Source organism: Otolemur garnettii, unplaced genomic scaffold, assembly GCF_000181295.1.
Source record: "Otolemur garnettii isolate 467f Iridium unplaced genomic scaffold, OtoGar3 scaffold00021, whole genome shotgun sequence".
Taxonomy (NCBI): Eukaryota; Metazoa; Chordata; class Mammalia; order Primates; family Galagidae; genus Otolemur; species Otolemur garnettii.
The window spans coordinates 25,235,466-25,257,720 of NW_003852416.1; the positions used below are offsets into that span (position 1 = coordinate 25,235,466).

Genomic DNA, 22,255 nt, shown 5'->3' on the forward strand with positions numbered 1-22,255 from the left:
AAGGAAACCAAGCGAACTTAAGGAAACCAAGCGCTGCCTTCCTGCCCACGGTGTTGTCCGGGAATTGCAGGCGCCCTTTACAGCTGGGGGTAGGGAAGGAGGTTTGCGCTGGGACCCAGAGGCAGAAACAAGTCCCTTCTCCACAGGAAACTGGGCTGGAGATGGGAAGAGGCGTATTTATTCTCTTCTCTGGAGAGCCACCCCTGTCCTGACTTAAGCACAGCTTCATCTCCACCCAGCTGCGCACACTGGCTCGGGGAGCTGGGCTGGGGTAGGGATGTGGGGCGCCTGTTCCTTACTCCGTACACCTGAATGTCAACGGCTTTTCTATCTCCACCATGGTCCCCAGCCTCACCCCTTACGACCGTTGGCCGCTGAGCCTCCTGTCCTCTCAGCAGACATGCTCTTGCCGCTCCTCTCGGTGCTGGCCACCGTGCACATGGGCCAGGAGGCAGGCAGCCACAGTAGCTCGGGTCTGCGCGCAGGAGCCCTTTCCGGTGGTCAGGGATCAGAAACGCGCCGGCAGTAGGCAGGCAGCTCGTCTTTGGTCGCGAGCCTGGCGTAGCTCTACAACTACTTGGTCCAGATTCGCCAGGGCAGCTGCCGGTGGTGGCGCCGATGTCGAGCACTCCATCCATCCATCAAGCCCTAGTGACCTGTCGCCCTTCGCCTCCTTCCGCGAGGTGTCTCGCGGCCGCAGCCTGGCGTTTCAGCCCGTTACTCCGCGCATAGAAGACGCAGAGGCGCTGCCTTGGGCACCACGCGCCTTTTCCATGCACCAGCAGCGCAGCCGCCAGGTCCTTCAGGGCCAAGTCCCGGGCAAGCTGAATGGCAGCGTGGGGGGCGTCTTCCTGGACCAAGGCCACTGACTTTAGTGGCCGCGGCCAACGTCAGGTGCACCGTGTGCTTTCGGTTGCTGCTGCAGCCACGACAAAGCCATCTTCTGAAAGCTGCCACCACCACCAGGAGTCTGGGCTCACGGTGAGCGCCGGCAGCCTGGTGGAAGAGCTGCCCTGGCCGCAGCGCCTCTCCAGCCCGGTGCGCACCGCCTTCAGCGAAGTTGCGCTGCTCAACAGCAACTTCGGCGACTTCTTGGACCAGTTCCCGAGGCACCGCGAAAACCTTTGGCCCGGGGCCGCCCCTAGCCACATGCTGGATGGTGGTCGGGGACTCGGGCGTCGGTGGCTCGCGGCTGGACCTGGAGAATGTGCCGGGCACGGTGACCGACGTCTTCGGCGCCCGATGGGACCACGGTCCTCCGCACTGCAGCGGCTGCTCTTCTCCTCTCCAGGTAGAGCTTCGGGAGGCGTGGCTACCGCCTTCCTTTTCTAGGATAAAGAAGGCGGAGTTGCGGTGGAATATGCTGAGGTCGCTGGCAGCAAGCCAGGTTTGGGGTTTAGTTCTGGGTCCCTATCAGGTAAAACTGAGATCGCGTGGGGCCCAAAGCTACGCCCAAGAACGCGCAGTCCGGAGGACCCGGACAAGCGCGGGCAAAACCCAGACAGCGGTGCCAGGACCCCTCGGCATCTCCGATCTTGTCTTTACCCTCCCCTTTTCTGCTGCGAGTGGAAACAAATTTGTATTAATAAGAATCCCCCCTTGAAAACGGAGATTTTTAAGGTGCCTGCAGGTCGGCACTGGTATCTCTCTGCCTGGCACAGGAGAAGCACAATTGGGACAGTTCTAAAGAAAGAACAAGGCGGTGATTCTGTTAAACGCTGCAGCCGCTGCTGCGGGGGCGGATGGCGGGTCAGCAGGTCTGGCCAGCGCTGGCAGTGGCGTCCCAGTCCCTTACCCCACATCATCCACGCGGTCTTCAACTCAGGCGAGGATTCCAGCCAAAGCCGGCTCTGCGTCATGCTCCTGATCTTCCTCTGGCTCTTAGGTGTATTTGCAGCCGGTATTGTTCTGAAGTTGTCACAGCGATCACTTTTCAAGTCTTACAGGTACAGCTCAGCCCTTCTGTTAGCTCAACTTCAGTGATGGTGAATTACAATGCACATTGACTAATGTGGGGCCTGCACACATCAGCCACTGGAATTGAACTGCTTCCTCGAAAAGGTCCCTCCTATGGATGGCACTCATCTTTCTACAGCTTACGTTTGGAATCGGATACATCACACTACTCCGGATTCATTCCATCTATTCACAATTAATTATTTGGGACTCTTCGTGCCTGTAATAGGCTTCATCACAGAGCTACCATTACACATCGGGGAGACCTTAGTCTTTCCTTCCTCCTTGATTCTCGCATTACAGTTCTTACATTGAAGCCTAAGTGGTTTTATTACTCCAATAGGATATGTTTATCTTTCAGTGAGACACATGTATAGAATTTATGGATTGCAGTTATTGATGGAGGACACATGGGGGAGGATTCCTTTCCCACATACACTGCAAGTCTTTCGGCTAACAGGAATTACAGCTGAGGTTACAGTGTTAATGTACATTGTAAGAATGGCAATGAACCCCATTCTTTCTTCATTTCTTGGGATGATTTCTGGGTCCTCATTTGCAATCTTATAATTAATGGATGTGATTCTACACGAACTGTACTAGGTACGAGTACTGTGATTTCCTCAATAGCCCATAAATTTGGGGCTTGGAATATTGGCCTTTACTGGATCGACTGATGAAGATGATAGGCAGCTTGGCTATGCTGCACCTGTTTTGTTTTATTTTGGCTCTTCAGACTGGTTTAAGAGTGCTAAGACCAGAAGAGAGACAGATTTGCTTAAGTAACATGTGCCTTTTAGTAACTGCAGACCTGCATTTCATCCATGGAATGACAGACCCTGTATTAATGTCTTTCAGTGCCTCTCCTGTGTCATCTTTTCATAGACATTTTCCTGTGTTTTTAGTCTCTGCTTGTCTGTTTATTCTTCCTTTTTTACTCAGTTATGTTCGTTGGCATCACTGTGCACTAAATACATGGTGGTTTGCAGTTACAGCCCTTTGTGTGAAACTCTGCTTAGAAGTAATTGTTACTCTCACTGTTTATACTTTATTCATGAAACATGGCTACTATTTTTTTTTTTTTTTTTTGCAGTTTTTGGCTGGGGCTGGGTTTGAACCCACCACCTTCAGCATATGGGGCTGGTGCCCTACTCCTTTGAGCCACAGGCACTGCCCAATTCATGGCTACTATTATGTCTTCTAAGAATATGATGATTATGGAATGTTATGTTTGTTATTATGTTTGTTCAACAGGCAATATTATTGAATTTATATTTGGAGTAGCAATGTTTGGAAATGGGGCTTATACTATAAGAGGTTTGAATCAGGTAGTAAAATTCGGGCTTGTATGATGTGTCTGCATGCTTATTTTAACATCTACTTACAAGCAAAAAATGGCTGGAAGACATTCACGAATCATAGAACTGCTTGCTGTTAAAACAATTCTCTTCCTGAAATGAAAGGGGGCCACTTACAGGAAATAGATGATATCTGTGCAATCTGCTATCATGAGTTTATGACATCTGCTTGTATCACACCATATAATCATTATTTCCATGCACTTTGCCTTTGGAAATGGCTATATATTCAATATACTTGTCCAATGTGCCATCACAAAGTGTACATTGAAAATGATATCAAGGAGAATTCAAGTATCTCTAGCAAGTATCTCTTATTGCACCCAGTGAAAATCCAGAGGAAATTGGAAAAGAAACTGCTGCTGAATCTGATAGGGAATTGAATGAAGATGATGGTACCAATTGTGATGTTGATGTTCAAAGAGAAAGAAATAGAGTGATTCAGCACACGGATCCAGCAGCTGAAGAAGTTATTAATGATTATACTGACTGACTAAATAGCATTTATTGATCATCAAGGTATTTGTTTAAAATTTGGTTCTTCCAAAATGGAGTAATATGCTTCACCTTTAGTGTAACCAAGCACAAAAACAGTATCAATGTTGAACCTGTGATGTGCTACTATAAATATACGTCTTTTATTACTTCTGGACTCTTTGGTTACCTATTTAAATTTATGTACATTATTGCATGTAGAATAAAATGTTTTCATGTTTTTATAACCAAAAAAATAAATAAAATAAAATCACTTGAACAGAACTTCTCAAACCATCAATATACTGTGTGTATTGGGAAGATGTTTGGGAATATATACTGCGTATATTGGAAGATGTTAGCCACATCTTCCCAAACACCTCATTGATATTTTGAGCTGTCTGTGCTGCATTGGTTCCAGAATGGAACTCACATTAGAGAATAACAAATTTTGATTTCTTGACGGTTTCACAAAAATTGCTTTAAAAAATTTGAAAGATAACCTCAAGCCAAAACATGCATTTGAAAGACTGAGGATGTACCTTCACCATAAAAATAGAATAAGAAATGTCAAAGTGAAATATCAGAGATATCAACTGTCAAATTTAGTATTTAAGGAAATTTAAGGAAATTCATACTTCACCTAATAATTGTATAGGTAGCTGTTAGGGAAAAACCTCACCAACTGTGGTTTCACTTTAAATATAGTGCCATATTAACATTAACAACATGAATTTTTCTAATTACTTACTAATTATGGTTTTGCTGTAAATATTTTTTTTTATTAATTGTTTTTTTGCTTTTCTTAGAGACAGGATCTTACTATGTCATCCATGTTAAAGTGCAGTGGCGTGATCATAGCTCCCTGCAACCTCAATCTGATCGTCTCAAGTGATCCTCTTACATTAGTCTCCCAAGTAGCTAGGACTACACGTGTATGCCACCACAACTGGCTAATTTCTAAAAACATTCGTTGTAGAGAAAGGGTCTTGCTATGTTGCCCAGGCTGTTCTGAAACTCCTGGGCTCAAACAATTCTTATGCCTTGGCCTCCTAAAGTGCTAGGATTATAGCTGGGAGGCACTATGTGCAGCCCTTGCTGTAAAAATTTTAATGAAAGCTAGATTACAAATTTGACAAAATTTTAACGAAAGCTAGAACAAATTTGACATACACACAAATACGAGTATACATGGAGATATTTAACAATTGCTGCTTCCCCTTTGTTCATTGTCAATAATTTGGTTCTATTCTCAGCATTGCTTATTACTGAAATTTGTATTAGTCTAGTCCATTTAATGTTGTTATAAAAGAATATTGGAGACTTGTAATTTATAAAGAAAAGAGTTTTATTTGACTCATGGTTCTGCAGCTTGTATAAGAAGCATGGCACCAGCACCTGCATTGGGTGAGGGCCTCAGGCTGCTTCCACTTATGGGGGAAGGAGATCAGGAGCCAAGCATGCAGAGGTCACATGGAAAGACAGAAAACCAGAGAAGAAGAAGGTGCCAGGCTCTTTTCAACGACCAGCTCTCAGGGGGAACTAATAGAGTAAAAACTAACTCACCCCCAAGGGAGGGCATTAATTTATTCATGAAGGATCTGTCCACAGGAGCCAAACACTTCCCATGAGGCTTTGCCTTCCAACACTGCCACACTGAGGATTAAATCTCAGCATCATGTTTGGAGGGAACAAGCATCTATAGAAGGATTGGATAATGGGTTAGAACTTCAGTGGTAATTATTTGACCCCCACTGCCAACTCTAGTGACCCATATGGTGCTTGCCTGGGCAAGGGCTTAGCTCATATATTGACTCTAATTATCATCTTGCATTCCCAAATGTCTTCAGATTTTTTTTTAAATTAAATCATAGCTGTGTACATTGATACTGTCATGGGGTACAGTGTGCTGTTTTTATATACAATTCGAAATATTTTCATCAAACTGGTTAACATAGCCTTCATGTCATTTTCTTAGTTATTGTGTTAAGACATTTATAGTCTATATTTAGAAAGATTCACATGTACCCTTATAAGATGAACCATAGGCGTGATCTCACCAATCACCCTTCCTCCACCCATCTTCCCCCCTCCCCATCTTCAGATTTTTTTAAAGCTGGGTTTTCAATCTAACCAAATAAGACAATGTAAAAATCAGCTTTTAGCCTGACAATCATATAGTCTTACTTTACAGATGTACTTTTCCAAAAGAAACTTTAATATTTCTTATAATCTCATCTTTAAAATAAAGGAATTGCGCTAAATTATAGTCAAAATTTTAAACCTATGCCAACTCTTTGCTTTGGTTAGTGGCTCTATGTAGCAGTACCTTAAAATTCCACAAGATGGAGCACATTTCCTCTTAAAGCAGAACTTCGGCCTGAATAGTCACGGCTTCCTAGAACCCAGACTTGGTTTTTGTTTTGTAGAAGCAAGGAAACAAGATCTCTTTTTTCCTTTCCTTTCTTATGCAAGTTGTTTGAAAAACAATTTTTATTTTGCTTTGTTTTTAATGCAAAAATGTATAATATAGAAAGAATGTTGCTTTTCCTCACTGGTGTTAGTGTTTTTCTCCAGCAGAGGTGTTCAAACTTTTGGCTTCTCTGGGCCATGTTGGAAGAAGAAGAGTTGTTTTGGGCCACACATTAAACGCACAAACACTCCTGAAAGCTGATAAGCAAAGAAAAGGTCCACGCATAATTTTCATAATATTTGCCACCACTGATAAGCAAAAATGTCCTTATGTAATAATCCTAATCATGCAGCGGCCTGTTCAGAGAGTCTTTTTAAAATTGTCCAGCAGGTCCCAAGTTTGCAGTCATTAATACAGAAAATGTGCATGTCCAAGTAATAAAATTTGAGATTTTGGGGGGATTTTTAAAATATGAAATTAAAAGTGGGCAACACAAAACTAGTGGGATAGTTACCATTGTATTTGAGAAACTAATGCGTCCTTACCTGGTTTGATGGAAATAGTTGTAATTCTCAGTCCGTTCTCAAGGTACTCATTGGATATTTTGGTTTTAAATTTACTTTTAAGGTGCTTCATTCTGAATAGTTGCTCACAAATGTAGGTGCTGCCAAGAAGTAATGACATGAATAAGGAGTGATTTTGAAGTGAGGGATATTTGCCTCTGGGAAGAGAGGATCTATAAAAGTCCAGTAAAGAGACATCAAAATTTTCTGTAAGTTGAATGTCAGATTGTAGCCTTATGCATTTCATTTGAGAATTGGCAGCTAATGCATTCCTGTTAACTAAAAATAGAGTCACAAACGCATCAAAATATTGGTTATTTTCCCAGAAATCTTTTTTTTTTTTTTTTAAATTCAGGGAACTTTATTGATGTTACATGACAAGGTGGAGCTCCCTAGGCCCCTACTGTTCTTTAGGGTGTCTGGGTGGAAACGGTGTTGAGGGGAGATTCTCAGTGAGGTAGGGGACTGAGTAGGCAGGGGCACCACAGCAGATAAGATCCTTTCTCTTCCTCTTGTTCTCTGGTTGGCGCTGGTGGTCTGGGGTTCTTACTCCTTGGAAGCCATGTGGGCTGTAAGATCCACCACCCTGTTGCTGTAGCCAAATTCATTATCATACCAGGCAATGAGTTTGACAAAGTAGTCATTGAGGGCAATGCCAGCCCCAGCATCAAAGGTGGAAGAATGGCTGTCACTGTTGAAGTCAGAGGAGACGACCTGGTGCTTGGTGTAACCGAGGATGCCCTTGAGAGGGCCCTCTGATGCCTGCTTCACCACCTTCTTGATATCATTGTATTGGGCAGCCTTCTCCAGACGGCCCGTGAGATCCACCACTGACATGTTGGCAGTGAGGACATGGAAGGCCATGCCAGTAAGCTTCCCATTCAGCTCAGGGATGACCTTGCCCACAGCCTTGGCTGCACCAGGTGAGACAGGGATGATGTTCTGGAGAGCCCTGTGACGATCACGCCACAACTTCCCAGATGGGCCATCCACAGTCTTCTGGGTGGCAGTGATGACATGGACTATGGTTGTGAGTCCCTCCACAATGCCGAGTCATGAGTCCCTCTCATGGATGACCTTAGCCAAGGGGGCTAAGAAGTTGGTGGTGCAGGAAGCATTGCTGACAATGCTGAGGCTGTTTTCGTACTTCTCGTGGTTCACACCCATCACAAACATGGGAGCATCAGCAGAAGGGGCAGAGATGATGACCCTTTTGGCAGCCCCCTGTAGGTGAGACCCAGCCTTCTCCATGATGGTGAAGATACCAGTGGACTCCACAACATACTCAGCGCCTGCCTCACCCTGTTTGATTTTGGTGTGATCTCGCTCCTGGAAGATGGTTATGGGATTTCCATTGATGACAAGCTTCCTGTTCTCAGCCTTGACTGTGCCATGGAATTTGCCATGGGTGGAATCATACTGGAACATGTAGACCGTGTAGTTGAGGTCAATGAAGGGGTCATTGATGGCAACAATATCCACTTTGGCAGAGTTAAAAGCAGCCCTGCAGACCAGGCACCCAACCTGACCAAAGCCGTTTATTCTGACCTTCAGTTTCACCATGGTGCCTCGGGGATGCGGCTGGCGCTGCATTAGAAGAAGCGACTGTCTGACGAACAGGAGGACCAGAGAGCCTTTCCCAGAAATCTTGAACAACAATGATGGCTGCAACCAAAAAAAAAAAAAAAAAAAGCCTGGCGTTGTAGCAGGCGCCTGTGGTCCCAGCTACTTGGGAGGCAGAGGCAGGAGACTTGCTTGAGCCCAGGGGTTGGAGGTTGCCGTGAGCTGTGATGCCATGACACTCTACCCAGGGAGACAGCTTGAGGCTCAGTCTCAAAAATATATATATATATATTTCTGCCATTTAGCCTCACCCTTTGATTCTACTTTTTTTCCTGAGCTGTATTTCCTACAGTGTGATGTGCTCCTATGGTTTCCAGAATCATTTTGATGATAAAGATCAGAGTTCTATTAACTTGAAGAGGAAATTAATTGGAGCCATTAGGATCCAGGATTTCTTCCTAAGCAATTATTTTTGTTCTTGTCTCTTCAAAGTTTAAAATTGGGACCAATCAAATAGGTGAACACTAATATCCTTTTTAGAGCTCAGAGTCATCCATTTGGGAAGGACCTTGGTGGTTACACAGTCGTTTCCCTTATTTTGTGTAAATTAGTTATCAGAAAGATAAAATTTGAGAGGTTTTTCAGAACTTAATACCAAAGAGTAGGAAATAGGGCTATAATCCAAGCCTACTGACTATTTGTGTGGTTTTTTTTTTTTTTTCCAATCTATTCTTAGTAACCCAAGGCTCTTGTTGAAATGCTTATTCAATGATGTGGCCTTCTAATAAACACTTAGGAGACTCAATCCTCAGACTACTTAGCTGACCTTACCCTGGAGGACAGGAAGCATCACCCATGAACAAAGCACTTTTGGGTTTTGGGATGAAGAAATTTTGAGGTAAGTGATACTGGCAGGATACACCAATTAGGGCTGGGTTTGGACACTCCATGTAGGAACTTTGGCAGCCTCCATGTAGCTGAGTCTAGAACGTATTCAGAATAGAGGCAAATGTCACAATTTTATCCTTTGATGACCCGGTATGCTTTGTACTCTGCATAGTTATTAATTGTATTGTAATAACAGAGTGATTTTTGAGAAATCACTTAACTACCACAGTCCATGGTTTCTTCATCTGGAGTTGGATTTTAAGATATCTTAGGAATTTTCCCATTTCTATGATATTGATACTGTTTTGTGAAATAAAAATAAAATCTTAAGTCTACCACTGATTAAACAGCTCTCTCTCGGTCCTTATTTTTGCTCCTGTTAATGTGAATGTCTGGTGGACAAAGTGTGGGGAATGGATGTTTGCCAAGGTATGGCACCTACCACTGAGAAAACCATGTCATGCTAGTTCTCCTTTTGGTGAATTGATTTGAGAGTTCATGGACTGTCCTTTGCTCTGATAAAATCAAAGTACTCTCTCCCTTTTTATTAAAAACAAACAATGTGTTAGACTTAGGTAACAGGCCTGTGAGATATTGTAATCAAATCCTGTGGTGCAGTTCCACAGAAGGCCTCGTGAAATCTTGCACAAAGGTCATAAGCAGTCATAATGCTAACTCTTATTGGACAAGCTCTTGCCTAGTCAACAGATATTACAAAGGGGTGTTAAGTCAGCCCTATGTAACTTGTTTACAAGTTACATATCGTATTTAGCAACCTGTTCTGTCCCTACGGGCACAAAAGGCCACATGGGGAGAGGAGGTGAGCAGATGTCAATATGACAGAAAATAAGGCACAACAAACCCCAACCTGGCAGGGTGGGGGCTGTCACAAATTCCACTCTAACCTTGTTTGTGAACCACACTGGTCTTTTAATTTTATGTGGTGACAAGATATGTGAAGGATTGCTACCTAGATGGCTGGGACAGAAACTCAGAGCCTTCTGTTACCAGGTACTCTAAGTGCCAGGCAAATTATAAACTTGGGCTTTATTTGTAAGGTAGTATGCAAATACCACACAGACATACAAGATGTAATTACTGAAAATCCATTTTTATACCACAATTCTAAGTTCTTTTTAAGGTTGAGAACTTATTTCCCAAGAAAATGGGATTTATGAGAATGAAAAGGCAGTTCTAAATTCTCCATAGTAACAGAACAGGAGTTCACAATTACTACTCAAGCACTGGAAACTTTCAATAGAAAGTTGAGCATTTAGCCTCTGTTGTACCTCAGAATCGCCAAGCACTAGATGTATAGACAGCCCAACAGGAAGGAGCCAGCATGATCATTGGAGAAGAATGCTGCTTCTATGTGAATCATTCAGGACAGTTAAGTCTAATCTGCATCTTTTAAAACACAAATGCATGTTCTTCATTGAATACATGAGACTAAACCATTTCACTGGATAGACCTATTCCCAAAGATAGGCGGCTAGTTTAATAGAGTATGTGGAACTGTGCTTAATTTGTTCTTTTCTGTTTATTTTCATCCCAATCTATGTTCTTCTTTCCTTTTGCAGACTTATATCTCTACAGTCACCAACTCAGCTTTTCATATTTGAAACTTCTAGTGAAGTTTCAGACTCAGGTAATGAAGGAGTGAAGCATGTGACATACCCAAATATGCCATGTTGAGATATCAATTATTTTGAGTTGAAAACCTTGATGAAATTGTAGTTTCAGAAAGGGCTAGCTGACCTATTTCTCCTGGCATAGAGCAAGCCATAAAGTGTCCTCTGTGAGAGGTGCTTTCTCCCTACCAAGAAAAGAAAATAGCCCTTAACTCCAGAGACTGGGAATTGTGGATTGCAATGGATCTGAATAAATATATTTTCTGAAGTATCATTTATGTGGAAATGGGGAAGCTCCACCCCCATCTGTCCTAGTGACTCCCTGTGATATTATGATATGTGCATAAATACACACACACATATATATACGTATGTAGGTTTTCATTTATAAATCCTGGCTCATAAATTCCATAGCTCTGATTCTCTGACCATTTCCTGCCCTCCTGTCTCTGGCCCTTGTTCTCCCTTGAGGCTAGCCATAGAAAGTAGAATCCCTCTTCTCCAAAGCAGGTATCTGACCTATTTTCTTTGAGTGTAGGTCTTAGGATGTCCATTCCAAAGAGGGTCCTGCCCCACACACTGGAGGAAGGCATGGTGTATAGTGAGACCAGGAAAGATCTGAATAGACAGGTCTTTCTGGGTTTCCCTCCCCAGTCTATTAGTATTCAATTAGTTGTTCAATCAACATTTCTGCATGGTTTTCAATCTTGCCTACCCAATGAAGTATTCATAAAAGGCTTAAGAGGATGGGATATGGGTAGAGATGAGATATGGAGAGTTTCTGGATGCCTGAACACATGGAGGCTCCTGGAGGGCGGTGGGCCTGTGGAGGGTGTGAGGGGGTGCCCCTTTCCCTATATGTATATATTACCCTATGCATCTCTTCACTTGTATCCTTTGTAATATCCTTCGTAATAAAGTGGCAAAAATAAGTGTTTCCCTGAGTTCTGTGAGTTGTTCAAACAAATTAACCAAACCTAAAGGAGAACATGGAACTTCAACTTGAATGTGATCGGTCAGAAGTTCTGGAGGCCTGGCCTTGTGTCTGTTGTATGACAGAGGGTGGGGGACCAGTCTTGGGGACAGAGCCTTCAACCCATGGAATCTGCTGCTAAGTCCAGGTAGATAGTGTCAGAATTGAATTGGAGGACACCCACTTGTATCTGTTGCAGAACTGATTGCTTGCTTGGTGCGTCAGAAGAAACTCCCATATTTGGTCATAGAAGACTTTTGTGTTGATTGTCGTTATGAGAGAGCAGAGAAAAAACTCATTTTGTGTATTTTTCCACTAAGCCTTCCCTAGAAACTTATTACCCCTAGCCAGATCCCCTTTGTTGTGTCATTTCTTTTAACATTTATCTTTATTTGTCTAGAACATTTAAAAGCATTTTGCTTTGGTTACTTCTTCAGAACAGATATAGATTTTCATTTATAAATCCTGGCTCATAAATTCCATAGCCCTGATTCTCTGACCATTTCCTGCCCTCCTGTCTCAGGGGAGTCTATGAAGATTCTCCTGTACATATAAAATGAATAAATGCTTTTCTCTTGCTAATTTTCATGGTGTCAGTTTGGTTTCTGGCTCCTGCTAAAGAGCCCACATAAGTGCTAAAAGTGGGAAGCACTCAAAGTAATCTCTGGCTGTCCTATAAAACCAAAGATGTCAATTCCTTTGATATGTAGGTTTAATGTGATTACTATCAAAATCCCACCATGAGTTTTTTCTTTTCTTTTCTTTCTTTCTTTCTTTTTTTTTTTTTTTTTTGCCTATAAAGGCAAGACTATTGTAAAAATTTATATGGAAAGTCAAAAAGTAGAATATTAAAAACATTTTATGAAAGTAGAAAGGGGAAGGTTTGTTTGACATGAAGTCTCAGAGTCTGTGTGTTACCTTGGTTGGTAAAAGGTAGTTTGCAGATGTGATTAAGAGTCTTGCAGTGGCAAGGTTATTCTGGATTACCTAGGATAATGAAGTTTTATGTTATGATGTCAGATTTCCTCAATAGTTTTGAATCTTGAAGTTTCATTCATATCTTTGAATTTCTAGACATTTTCACATATTTGTAATGTTCCATGCAGAATTATTTCCATACCCAAGTGAGAAGAGGGAAAGCAGGTGCTGAGTGCCAGTCCCTCAGTGGGAACAGATGTGTAAGGAAGGCAATGACATATAGTTGGGGACTTTCTTCAGTTGTGTGTGAGCAGTTTCTTTTCTTGACTTGGTGGATTCCTGTCTACTGTTTATTTAGGCTTCATATCCATTGGGAATGTTTTTATTTCTACCTTATGGAACAGGGCTATGTCCGGAGTTTTGGAATAGTTCTACTATTATCTAAGGTAAGACTGGCTTCCTGTAATGCCACTGATTCTTGGGAACAGAAAGAGAGGGCTTCTTTGTTTTGCTCATATAATGATAGATTTTGACTCATGAGATATTCCTTTGTTTTTTTTTTTTTTTGCAGTTTTTGGCTGGGACTGGGTTGAACTTGCCACCTCCAGCATATGGGGCCGGCGCCCTACTCCTTTGAGCCACAGGCACTGCCCCGAGATATTCCTTATAATCATTTGTTGAGACCATGAACTCCATGGTTCATGGTTAGCCCTTTGCTAATCTGACAGTCTTCCCTGTTACTATTCAAATATTCCACTAAGGCACTACATCTAAAGAAATGAGAGTTGTTTTTTAGTTAGAAACATAATAATCAATACTAATTAATCCACAGAAACATAGGAATTAAGCAATACTAAATTGCTCATTTTGTTCTTATTTCTACCAACAGGCCAAAGGGTACCAAAGATAAAAAATGCTTATTCAAATTTCAAAGTCTGAATTCGTATTTAGAGATAAGCTTGCACCCGTGTTTATAAACCTTTGGATTCCCTGTTTTCAATTGCATTTACACAAAGCCCATCAATGGATCTCTTCATTGTCTTGGTGATTTGTCTGTCTTGTTTGATTCTTTTTTCTCTGTGGAATGCAAGCTATGGCAAAGGAAAGTTGCCACCTGGCCCCACTCCTCTCCCAATTGTTGGAAATATGCTACAGATAAATACTAAGAACATCAGCAAATGCATAAGCATGGTAAGTGTGATTAATTTTCTTTCAGTTGTTTGCAATGAGTAAATAAGATGGCCCTATAACCAAATAAAATATTGTTCTAGACACCAGTGGACACACAGATATGATTTTCAGTGGTCTGATCATAGCTCACTGTAACCTTAAACTCCTGGACTCAAGTGATCCTCTTGCCTCAGCCTTCTAAGTAGCTGGGACTACAGGTTCATACCACCATGCCCAGTTAATTTTTTCTGTTTTTAGTAGAGATGGGGTCTCACTCTTGCTCAAGGTTGTCTTGAACTCCTGGACTCAAGTTATCCTCCCACTTTGGCTTCTCTGAGTGCTAGGATTATGAGTATGAGTCATTGTGCCAGCCAACAGAGTGTTGTGAATGACTTATTATAGTGCTATAGGACCACCAGGTTCAACTGCCCACTGCGTGGTCACAGACCAATACACAGAAATAGGGGGAGGTGACAATAATTGTATTATCAGGAAGCTTAATAATTGTAAGGCAGTTGAAAGAGGACATGAAAAGGTACCTCAAATTAGCCTTCCCAAAAGGTGTTCGTCTGAGTGTTTTGTTTTTGTTTTTATGAGAACAAAAAAGAGACAGGCCCTTGTTCTATTCCTTGTTCTTGTTCTTTAAGAGACAGGCCCTTGTTCTGTTACCTGGGCTGAAGTGTAGTGGTGTAGCTCAGTGCTGCCTCAACCTCCTGGGCTAAAGAGATTCTCCCAAGTAGCTGAGACTACTTGTGCTATCATCTGCCCTTAATTTTCTTATTTTTTTTTAGAAATGGGGTCTCCTCATGTTATTCAGGGTAGTCTTTAAGGCCCGGCCTCTAGCAATCCTTCCTCCTTTGCCTCTTGAGTCACTGATATTACAGGCATGATCTGCCACATCCAGGTTGGATTGGAATTTTCAAGAGCCTTTTGGCAAGTAAAAGGCTGAGGAGGTGGAGTGACTAACTGGTTAGGGCAGGGGGGAGGAAATCATGAGAGTGTCAAAACTGCATCCTTTTTCTCAATCAGTTGCTCAGAGGGTGACTTCAGACTGGCTGGCACCAGTGCACCGACTGGATTGAAGGATCTGGAAAACATCTCAAATAGACAAGTTTAAGGTTTCTTAATGTTAAAGATGTTATCTCTAGATACAATTGAGGGGAAGTAGGACCTTGTGGCAGGGTCTATATGAGCAGTAGCAGCTGTAGGGTAGGGGGTTGAGGGCAAGCTGTTTAGTGCTTGTCTGTGGTTTTATTCAGGGCCTATATGTTTGTTCATTTTTAAATTTTATTTTATTTTTTAGTTTCTCAGAAATGGTTTCAGTCCTCAGTTCTGATTATTCCTCACTTCTGAGATGTGAACCAATGAAGAGGGAATCAGGTGAACCCACTCTGGCTTCTTCCTGCTGATGAGGGTGCAGAGGGGGTTATAATCAGGATGAGGGGAATCAAACTGTCTTGCAGTGGCCTGTACATATTCATGAGTACCAGGCTGGAGATTCTGTCTTCCTTATAAAAATGTCAATGTTCTTATTTATAGTCTTAGTGTAGCATTTGAGTGAATAGTGAACTCTGAGGTAGATTATAAGTCCTATTAGGAAAGTAAAAGTCTTAATTTTAAAAGTCCTTATGGAACTGATCGAAAGCCCCAAAGTATCTATGTGGAAAGTCCAGAGAACCAATCAGATAGTTCTTGGGTTTCTGGAAAAATCTGCTGAAGCCAGATGGCCTATTGTCAGCTTTTATCAAAGGGAGTTTCCTCTTCAGCTGAGGCATTTGCACACACCCACACACAAAGTTGTGTTTGCTATTGCACAAACTCTACCCTGCTCAACTGCTCTATAGTCAAGAGCAGTTTCATTCTTTAAGAAAACAACCTAAGTCAAGGAATCAACTTTTCTGCTGGGCGGCCACTGTCAACACTGTTTTATATGCAAGTATTGGAAATGTGAAGAAAGATTTCTAGTTATTTGTTTGCATAATGTCACTCCCCACCAAAATGAAGAGTACAGTTCTTCAACCTGAAGAAATACCTAGCCTCATCTTCTCAGTATCCAGGCATTTACTGCTTTGTGAATCCCTAAAGTTGATATGTGGACATTCTAAATCAAGTAAATCATTTTAGAGAGCTAGTCCAGTGCTTGTTTTTGACAGATCTAAATGTTCGATAAGGAATGACTGAGTAGCCCTATAGACAAATCAAGTTCCCCTTATATGCTATTAATGTGATCATAAGCTCAGGGGTTCCCTGGTAACCCCCTAAATAAATAGATGTCCTGGAGGTGCACAGAGGACTCCAGACAGGTTGTACAGGTTAAACTTAGAGTGTCATGATAGGGCTTCAGGGATTGTAGTAACCAAGGATTCACAACCTGTGTGTTTATATTGGAGCACTGTTTTGTGGTGAGGAGTTGCTGAATTTGATAAGACGTAAGACAAGAGTTGGGATGTATTCCTGAATAGATCTTTAGTGTATTAAAATAACAGCAATAAGGGCTAGTAATATTTCTACTGAGCTGAGAGGAAACTAAACAAAAGGGAAGGGTATGATTATTTTCTTGGCAAAGATGATCAAGTTAGTGCTAAGAAATAGGGGGCATATAATGGTAGCTATCTATTATGCAGTATTCTCAGTTGGGTCAGAAAATAAGAAAATAGGGGTACCTCTGAAACTTGAAATTATGGAAATCTGTCTTTTCCCTGAGATAGCCAAATAGTTCCAGAGCACTGTCCCTGGGAGCTCCTTTTTCCTGGGCTTTCGCTCTGGATTCCAAGATTATGTCATCACCTCAGCTCATCCATTTGCTAATCCACAGCTTTGGGCAATTTGTAAATATCTCTGAGCTTTAATTTTCATTTTTTGAGATGTAAATAATAATAGTTCTGCACTGGTTACTTAAGTATATCATCTTTTGAGCAAATGATTAAATACCAACTTTGCATTAGGCACTATGTTAGATGTATGCAGGAGATTTTCAATGGTGAATGAAATTTAAAAAGACCTTCTCATTATGGAGCTTACAGTCTAAAGCAGGTGTCCTCAAACTATGGCTCACAGGCCACATGTGGCCTGCCTAGGACATTTATCCGGCCCGCTGGGTGTTTTACTGCCGCTGCCTGTCCTGCTTAGCAGCCAAATTGTCCTGGGGCCCGCAGTCCAGCCCTCCAATGATCTATGGGACAGTGAACTGGCCCCCTGTTTAAAAAGTTTGAGGATCCCTGGTCTAGAGGGGAAGGATTTATTTATGAAATAATCATGTAAATAAGGGTATGGTTATAATCTATGTAACACGACATGGTAGAGGGAGGCCATGGAGCTTGGATCGAGGTAGATGGGAGGAATAGTCAGAAAGGGTCCTCTGAGGAAATAAAATTGGAGCTCAGATCTAAAGAATGGTTAGAATGCCAGAGCATGCAGGTCTTGCGAGGATTTTAGAACTATTATGATTAGCATAACAGCAATGTGATGCCATAAATGGGCTTAAAGGACCGTAGTGTTAGCATTTGCCTTGTGAGAAGAGCACTCTGGTTGCCTTATGGAGAACAAAGTGTAGGATGACAAGAGGAGTCCAATATTAGACAAATTTATAGAGCCTAAGTCCTTTGTCAGTTGGGATACCAAAAAAGCTGAATTGAAAGGAAGACCCCAGCAATACCTTTGTTATCAGTGCGGGCTGGTGGGCTCTCTATGTAATAGAAATTAATACGAGGTCTAATGGGAATCATAAGCAAGGCTTTATTGAGGGTCATGTTCAGGGAGGTAGCACAAAGGGAAAATCATCAGCCTGGCTCCCAGGGGATTCATGGAGAGTTTTAAAGAAAATTAGGAAAAGGGTGACAAGCGAGCATACAGAGGTGGAGATTTTCTTGTGTCTGCATAGTCTCCTACCTACATGTTTCTTCATGGATTTTATGTCTCATTAGCATGTTAAGTCTCGGGCCTGATTTCTAGCATTAAAATGAGATTATAACAAAGGAAAAGTCAGGATGAGGTCAGTGTGGGGGTACTATTTGGCTTGAGTGGTTAGATCTGGATAGATCTGGATTTTTGCAGGCACAGTTCCTTAATCAGCTGGTGTTAGAATCTTGCTTTAGTAGCCATGGAAAATATTGCTCAAGATTCAGATGGTTGCGCCATTTGAATCTTGAGCAATGTTTTTTTGTGTGTGTGTGTGATCTGTGATTTTTGTTTTTAATTATGTTATAATCACACATAATTTTAAAATTTGTGTATATCTCTTCTATTTTAATCCATGTAATAAGTTGGCAAAAGCACCATTACCAGTCACACACATACAGTTGTTACACAGTTTTATGTATTTCTGAAGAGTTGTGGAAAGACAATTCCAAATTATAACTTAGCCTGACTTAGGTAGTAAATAATTCAAAAGTTTAATCTGCCATTTCTTGACACATTGACTTTAAAAGCATGACCTTATAGATTGTCTATAAAATAAATGTTAAATATTCTTTATTTGACATTACACATAAACCACACTAAAATGCCTTTCAATAAATAAAAGGCAGCATTTTAGTAGATCCAGGGAAATTAGATTGGCATAATAAAGATCAAAAGTACAAAGTAAGCATTGCTACCTTCTCTCCAGCCCTCACCTTTAACAGGCTAATGAACACCAATTAAAACATCAGTGAGTCTTCCGTGGTTCTGAGACAGTGAGGGGATTTCCCCAGTATTTAAATATATTCACATAATCACTTATATAAATCTTAATATAAACCCAATCTTCAATAGGCTTTGGGATGGCAATTGACTACTTTTGTGAAAAGGTAAACATCACTGATTGAATCTGAACATATCTTTAGAAATGGAAAACAGTGATAGCATTTACTGAACTGGAATCACTATCAATCCAAAAAACCGATCATATTCATTTAACCACAAGCCAGTCTTAATTAAACTGGGACTGTCCAACAAAAATATTCTATCACTCATTCATGATCGGAATTCTGGTAAATGAGACCAATCAAATTATGATCCACATAAAAAAAAGCTGTGGGATAGTTCTCTTTTGTAATAAATAAGGCAATGGCCAATTATTACTCATTTGTAGCTGCTCTGAGTTAAGCTATCAAGTCTGCCCTTTCTTCCTTCTTCTTAATGCCAGTGAAGATCATTTTTGTTCCAAGGATGTACTTGTTGGGATTCTCCAAATACTCCATCAGTGTGTCCTCTCCCCAGGTTATGCCTTTGTTCTTATTGGCATCTGCATAAGAGAAGCCAGCAGCCTGACCCATCTTCCTCCCAAAGAGACCATGGAAATTTGGCCCAGTCTTGTGCTTGCCTCCTTTTCCCACAGTGTGGCACTGGGCACACTTATGAACAAAAATCTCCTTGCCTTTCTCAATATCACCCATATTTAATTCTCTGTTTGGTTGCTGACAGTACCAAAGTTCCTAGCTGGAAGCCGGACTTCCCGCTCTCCTAGCAATGTTTTCCATAAATGAATATGGGCTAAATTCCAGCAGCTAGGAGAACATTTTTGTTTTTTCCTTCTTCAATTAATTAGGCTGAGTCATACTGCTCCATGTTGCTTCCCTAGGTCTGAAGTGAAGACTGAGTCCTGTTTCCATACTGCCTCACACTGGATAAAAGAAGATAGAAGCTTATTTCTATCTCACATAATGGTTTACAGGTGGGGGCTGATAGCAAGACTCTCCTCTATGAGATAATTCAGAGAAATATTTTTTCTCAGTCTTGCAGTTCTACTGTCTTGTGACTCTAGGCTATTGTTCTCCTTTGTGTGGTCACAGCTCCATCCTATCATTTCAACCCATAGGTGGGGGAAGAAATGAAGGGCAAACAGTTACCTTTTATGCAATGATGTTGAATTTGTACACATCACTTCTGCTAACATTAGTTGGTAGAAGCTTCACCACGTGGCCACATGTAGCTTCAAGGGAAGTTGAGAAATGCCTATGATCAGGCTGCTAGGTTCTCAGGTATTATTAAAATATAGAAGTGTGTGGTACTGTAAACAAGTTAAGGAGAATGGATAAGGAGAGACAATTCTTAGTCTCCACCTGAGGCAAGTGGGGGGGGCTTTCCTTAAATAGGAGGAGAAAACAGCAGTTATTGTAACTACAGGAAGGAAGGAGAAATTTGATACAGTTGTTCGTTTGATAGAAGAAGTTAATAAAATAGTAGGAACCAAATAATTGACACATAATACAGCTCTCATCACCCAATAAGGGCTAAATAAAGAATAACTGTTGATAATGATAATAATAATAATGGCAATATTACTAATAATGTGATAATTATCATTTAAATAATGTACATTCTGATTAAAAGTTGGTTTAAAAAAGCTGGTTCTAAAAGTTGAAATCTTTTATAATAGGTGGATGAATTTTAAAATATCTCTTCAGTGAGATTAAAAATATTTCTCTCATTTATTTACATTTCTGTTGGGAAATTCTCACTTTTTCCCCCTCTTTTGTTTCTTTTCCAGCTAGCAAAAGACTATGGCCCTGTGTTCACTGTATATTTTGGCTTGAAGCCCACTGTGGTGTTCCATGGATTCAAAGCAGTGAAGGAAGCCCTGATTGATCGAGCAGAAGAATTCTCTGACAGAGGGAGTTTTCCAGTGGTAGAAAACATCACTCAAGGATTAGGTATGCGTGTCTTGGAGAATGTGTGTGAGTTCGTAAATTTGAAGACTCCAAACAGGCTAAGAAATTGAGAAATTATAAGCACTTAGAGAAATTTGTAGCTCACGCCTTTTATAATTCCAACATAAGCCTGTGAATAATTTTTCTATAAAAGATCATTAATTCATTTTTAAAATGTATGACAGGGATATAATATTGCAATGAAATATTAAAGTCAGTGAAAGTAAACCATCTAACCACTAATGATCTTTGAATCGGTGACTACGACACCTTTATTTTAAATCCTGCCCATTTAAGATAGTGAGAAAGAGGCAAGGAGCAAAGAGAGAAGAGGAAAATGATTAAGTTGTCTTATTACCAAACATCTTGCTTCCTGGTCTGAATCATGGATCCCCAGACACTATTTTAGGAAGTATGCATGGAAACAACATAGGTTTGAACTATTTTGAGCCTCACCTTTAATCTTCTGTCCTGAAAAAGCATAGGTTCTGGGGCCGCACCTGTGACTCAAGGAGTAGGGCACTGACCCCATATATGGGAGGTAGCTGGTTCAAACCCAGCCCCAGCCAAAAACTGCAACAACAACAACAACAAAATAAAGAGATATGCTCTGAAAAGATGGTCATGGAGAAACACAGACTGAGTATGGATTGGAATTTATATTAGAAAAGGAATTTTTTATTAAGTACTTGAACTATTTCCACTTGTCTGGAGCTGGCCTTAAATCGTTCAGAACTCTGGTAGATCACTAGGTTCTGACAAAAAGAAAGAAAACATGAATGGGGGTCATCTCTTCTGTGTTGTTCTCTGAGAGTCTTCCTGGGCTAGTGTCTCATGAATTTATTGTTCTCCTGATCTCCTAGAACTCTGTGGTTGAGCTTCCTTGGTGCTAAGACCACTTTGCATAGGGAGAATTAACAAGTAGGGAGGGATATTAAAATGAGAAGAGTTATCAGTCAATGACTGCAGTAGGTTGTTACCAGATTCCTTCCAACGCAGAACTGCTGTCTCACCTTCTGTTGAGAATTGTCTCCTCTTGTTGTTTCTCCAAAAACTCACGATCAGAAAAGCCAGCTGTGAAAATTTAACCTATGAGTTGAGTTCACCATGATTCGCAGCTGTGTGATCATAGTGCCAGAATTCTACATGCAGAATTTTTCTTGTCCTTGTCAGTAAAATGGAGACAAAATAGTCTGCAGAGTTATTCTGGGGTTTAAGCATTTGATGGGTGAAAAGAGCTTAGTGTTATATAAAATCAAGAGTCTGGACAATAAAATTCTAGGTTGGTTTCAGCAGAGAGGCAAGTAAGGAGAGGGCTCAATGGAAATTCTTTTTTTTTTTTTAAATAATTGGAAAGCTGCCACCACCATATTTACATCCCTGCTTACCTGTCAGCATCATTTCTTGAGATGAGTAATCTCAGAATTGTGACAATGAAGGACAGTATCTATCTATCTATCTATCTATCATCTATCTATTTCATCATCATCATCATCTTTCTATCTCTTTTGTCCTGGATAGGCATTGTTTTCAGCAATGGAAAAAAGTGGAAGCACACCCGGCGTTTCTCCCTCATGGTTTTGCGGAATATGGGGATGGGGAAGAAAACTATTGAAGACCGAATTCAAGAGGAAGCCTCGTATCTGGTGGAACTGTTAAGAAAAACCAATGGTGTGTATTTCTTTGTATAATTAACAGTAATAGTTTAAATAGAATAAA

The 22,255-nt window shown here is 41.2% G+C and overlaps 1 protein-coding gene and 3 pseudogenes across 1 annotated transcript in view; 2 read left to right on the top strand and 2 right to left on the bottom strand.

Annotated features, from left to right (window-relative positions):
• The first annotated feature begins 1,156 nt into the window (after positions 1-1,156).
• Positions 1,157-3,807, top strand: LOC105886364 (annotated as a pseudogene).
• Positions 3,808-7,310: 3,503 nt separating this feature from the next.
• On the bottom strand, positions 7,311-8,327 carry LOC100940705 (annotated as a pseudogene).
• A 5,402-nt stretch (positions 8,328-13,729) lies between these two features.
• The window catches only part of LOC100943963 (cytochrome P450 2C31-like), a 31,050-nt gene continuing 22,524 nt past the window's right edge, over positions 13,730-22,255 (top strand). Inside the window, 3 exon segments of the mRNA XM_012803612.2 lie at positions 13,730-13,928; positions 20,377-20,539; positions 22,058-22,207. Coding sequence (XP_012659066.1) covers positions 13,761-13,928; positions 20,377-20,539; positions 22,058-22,207 — 481 coding nt within the window. The 5' untranslated portion in view covers positions 13,730-13,760.
• LOC111724298 lies at positions 17,124-20,160 on the bottom strand (annotated as a pseudogene).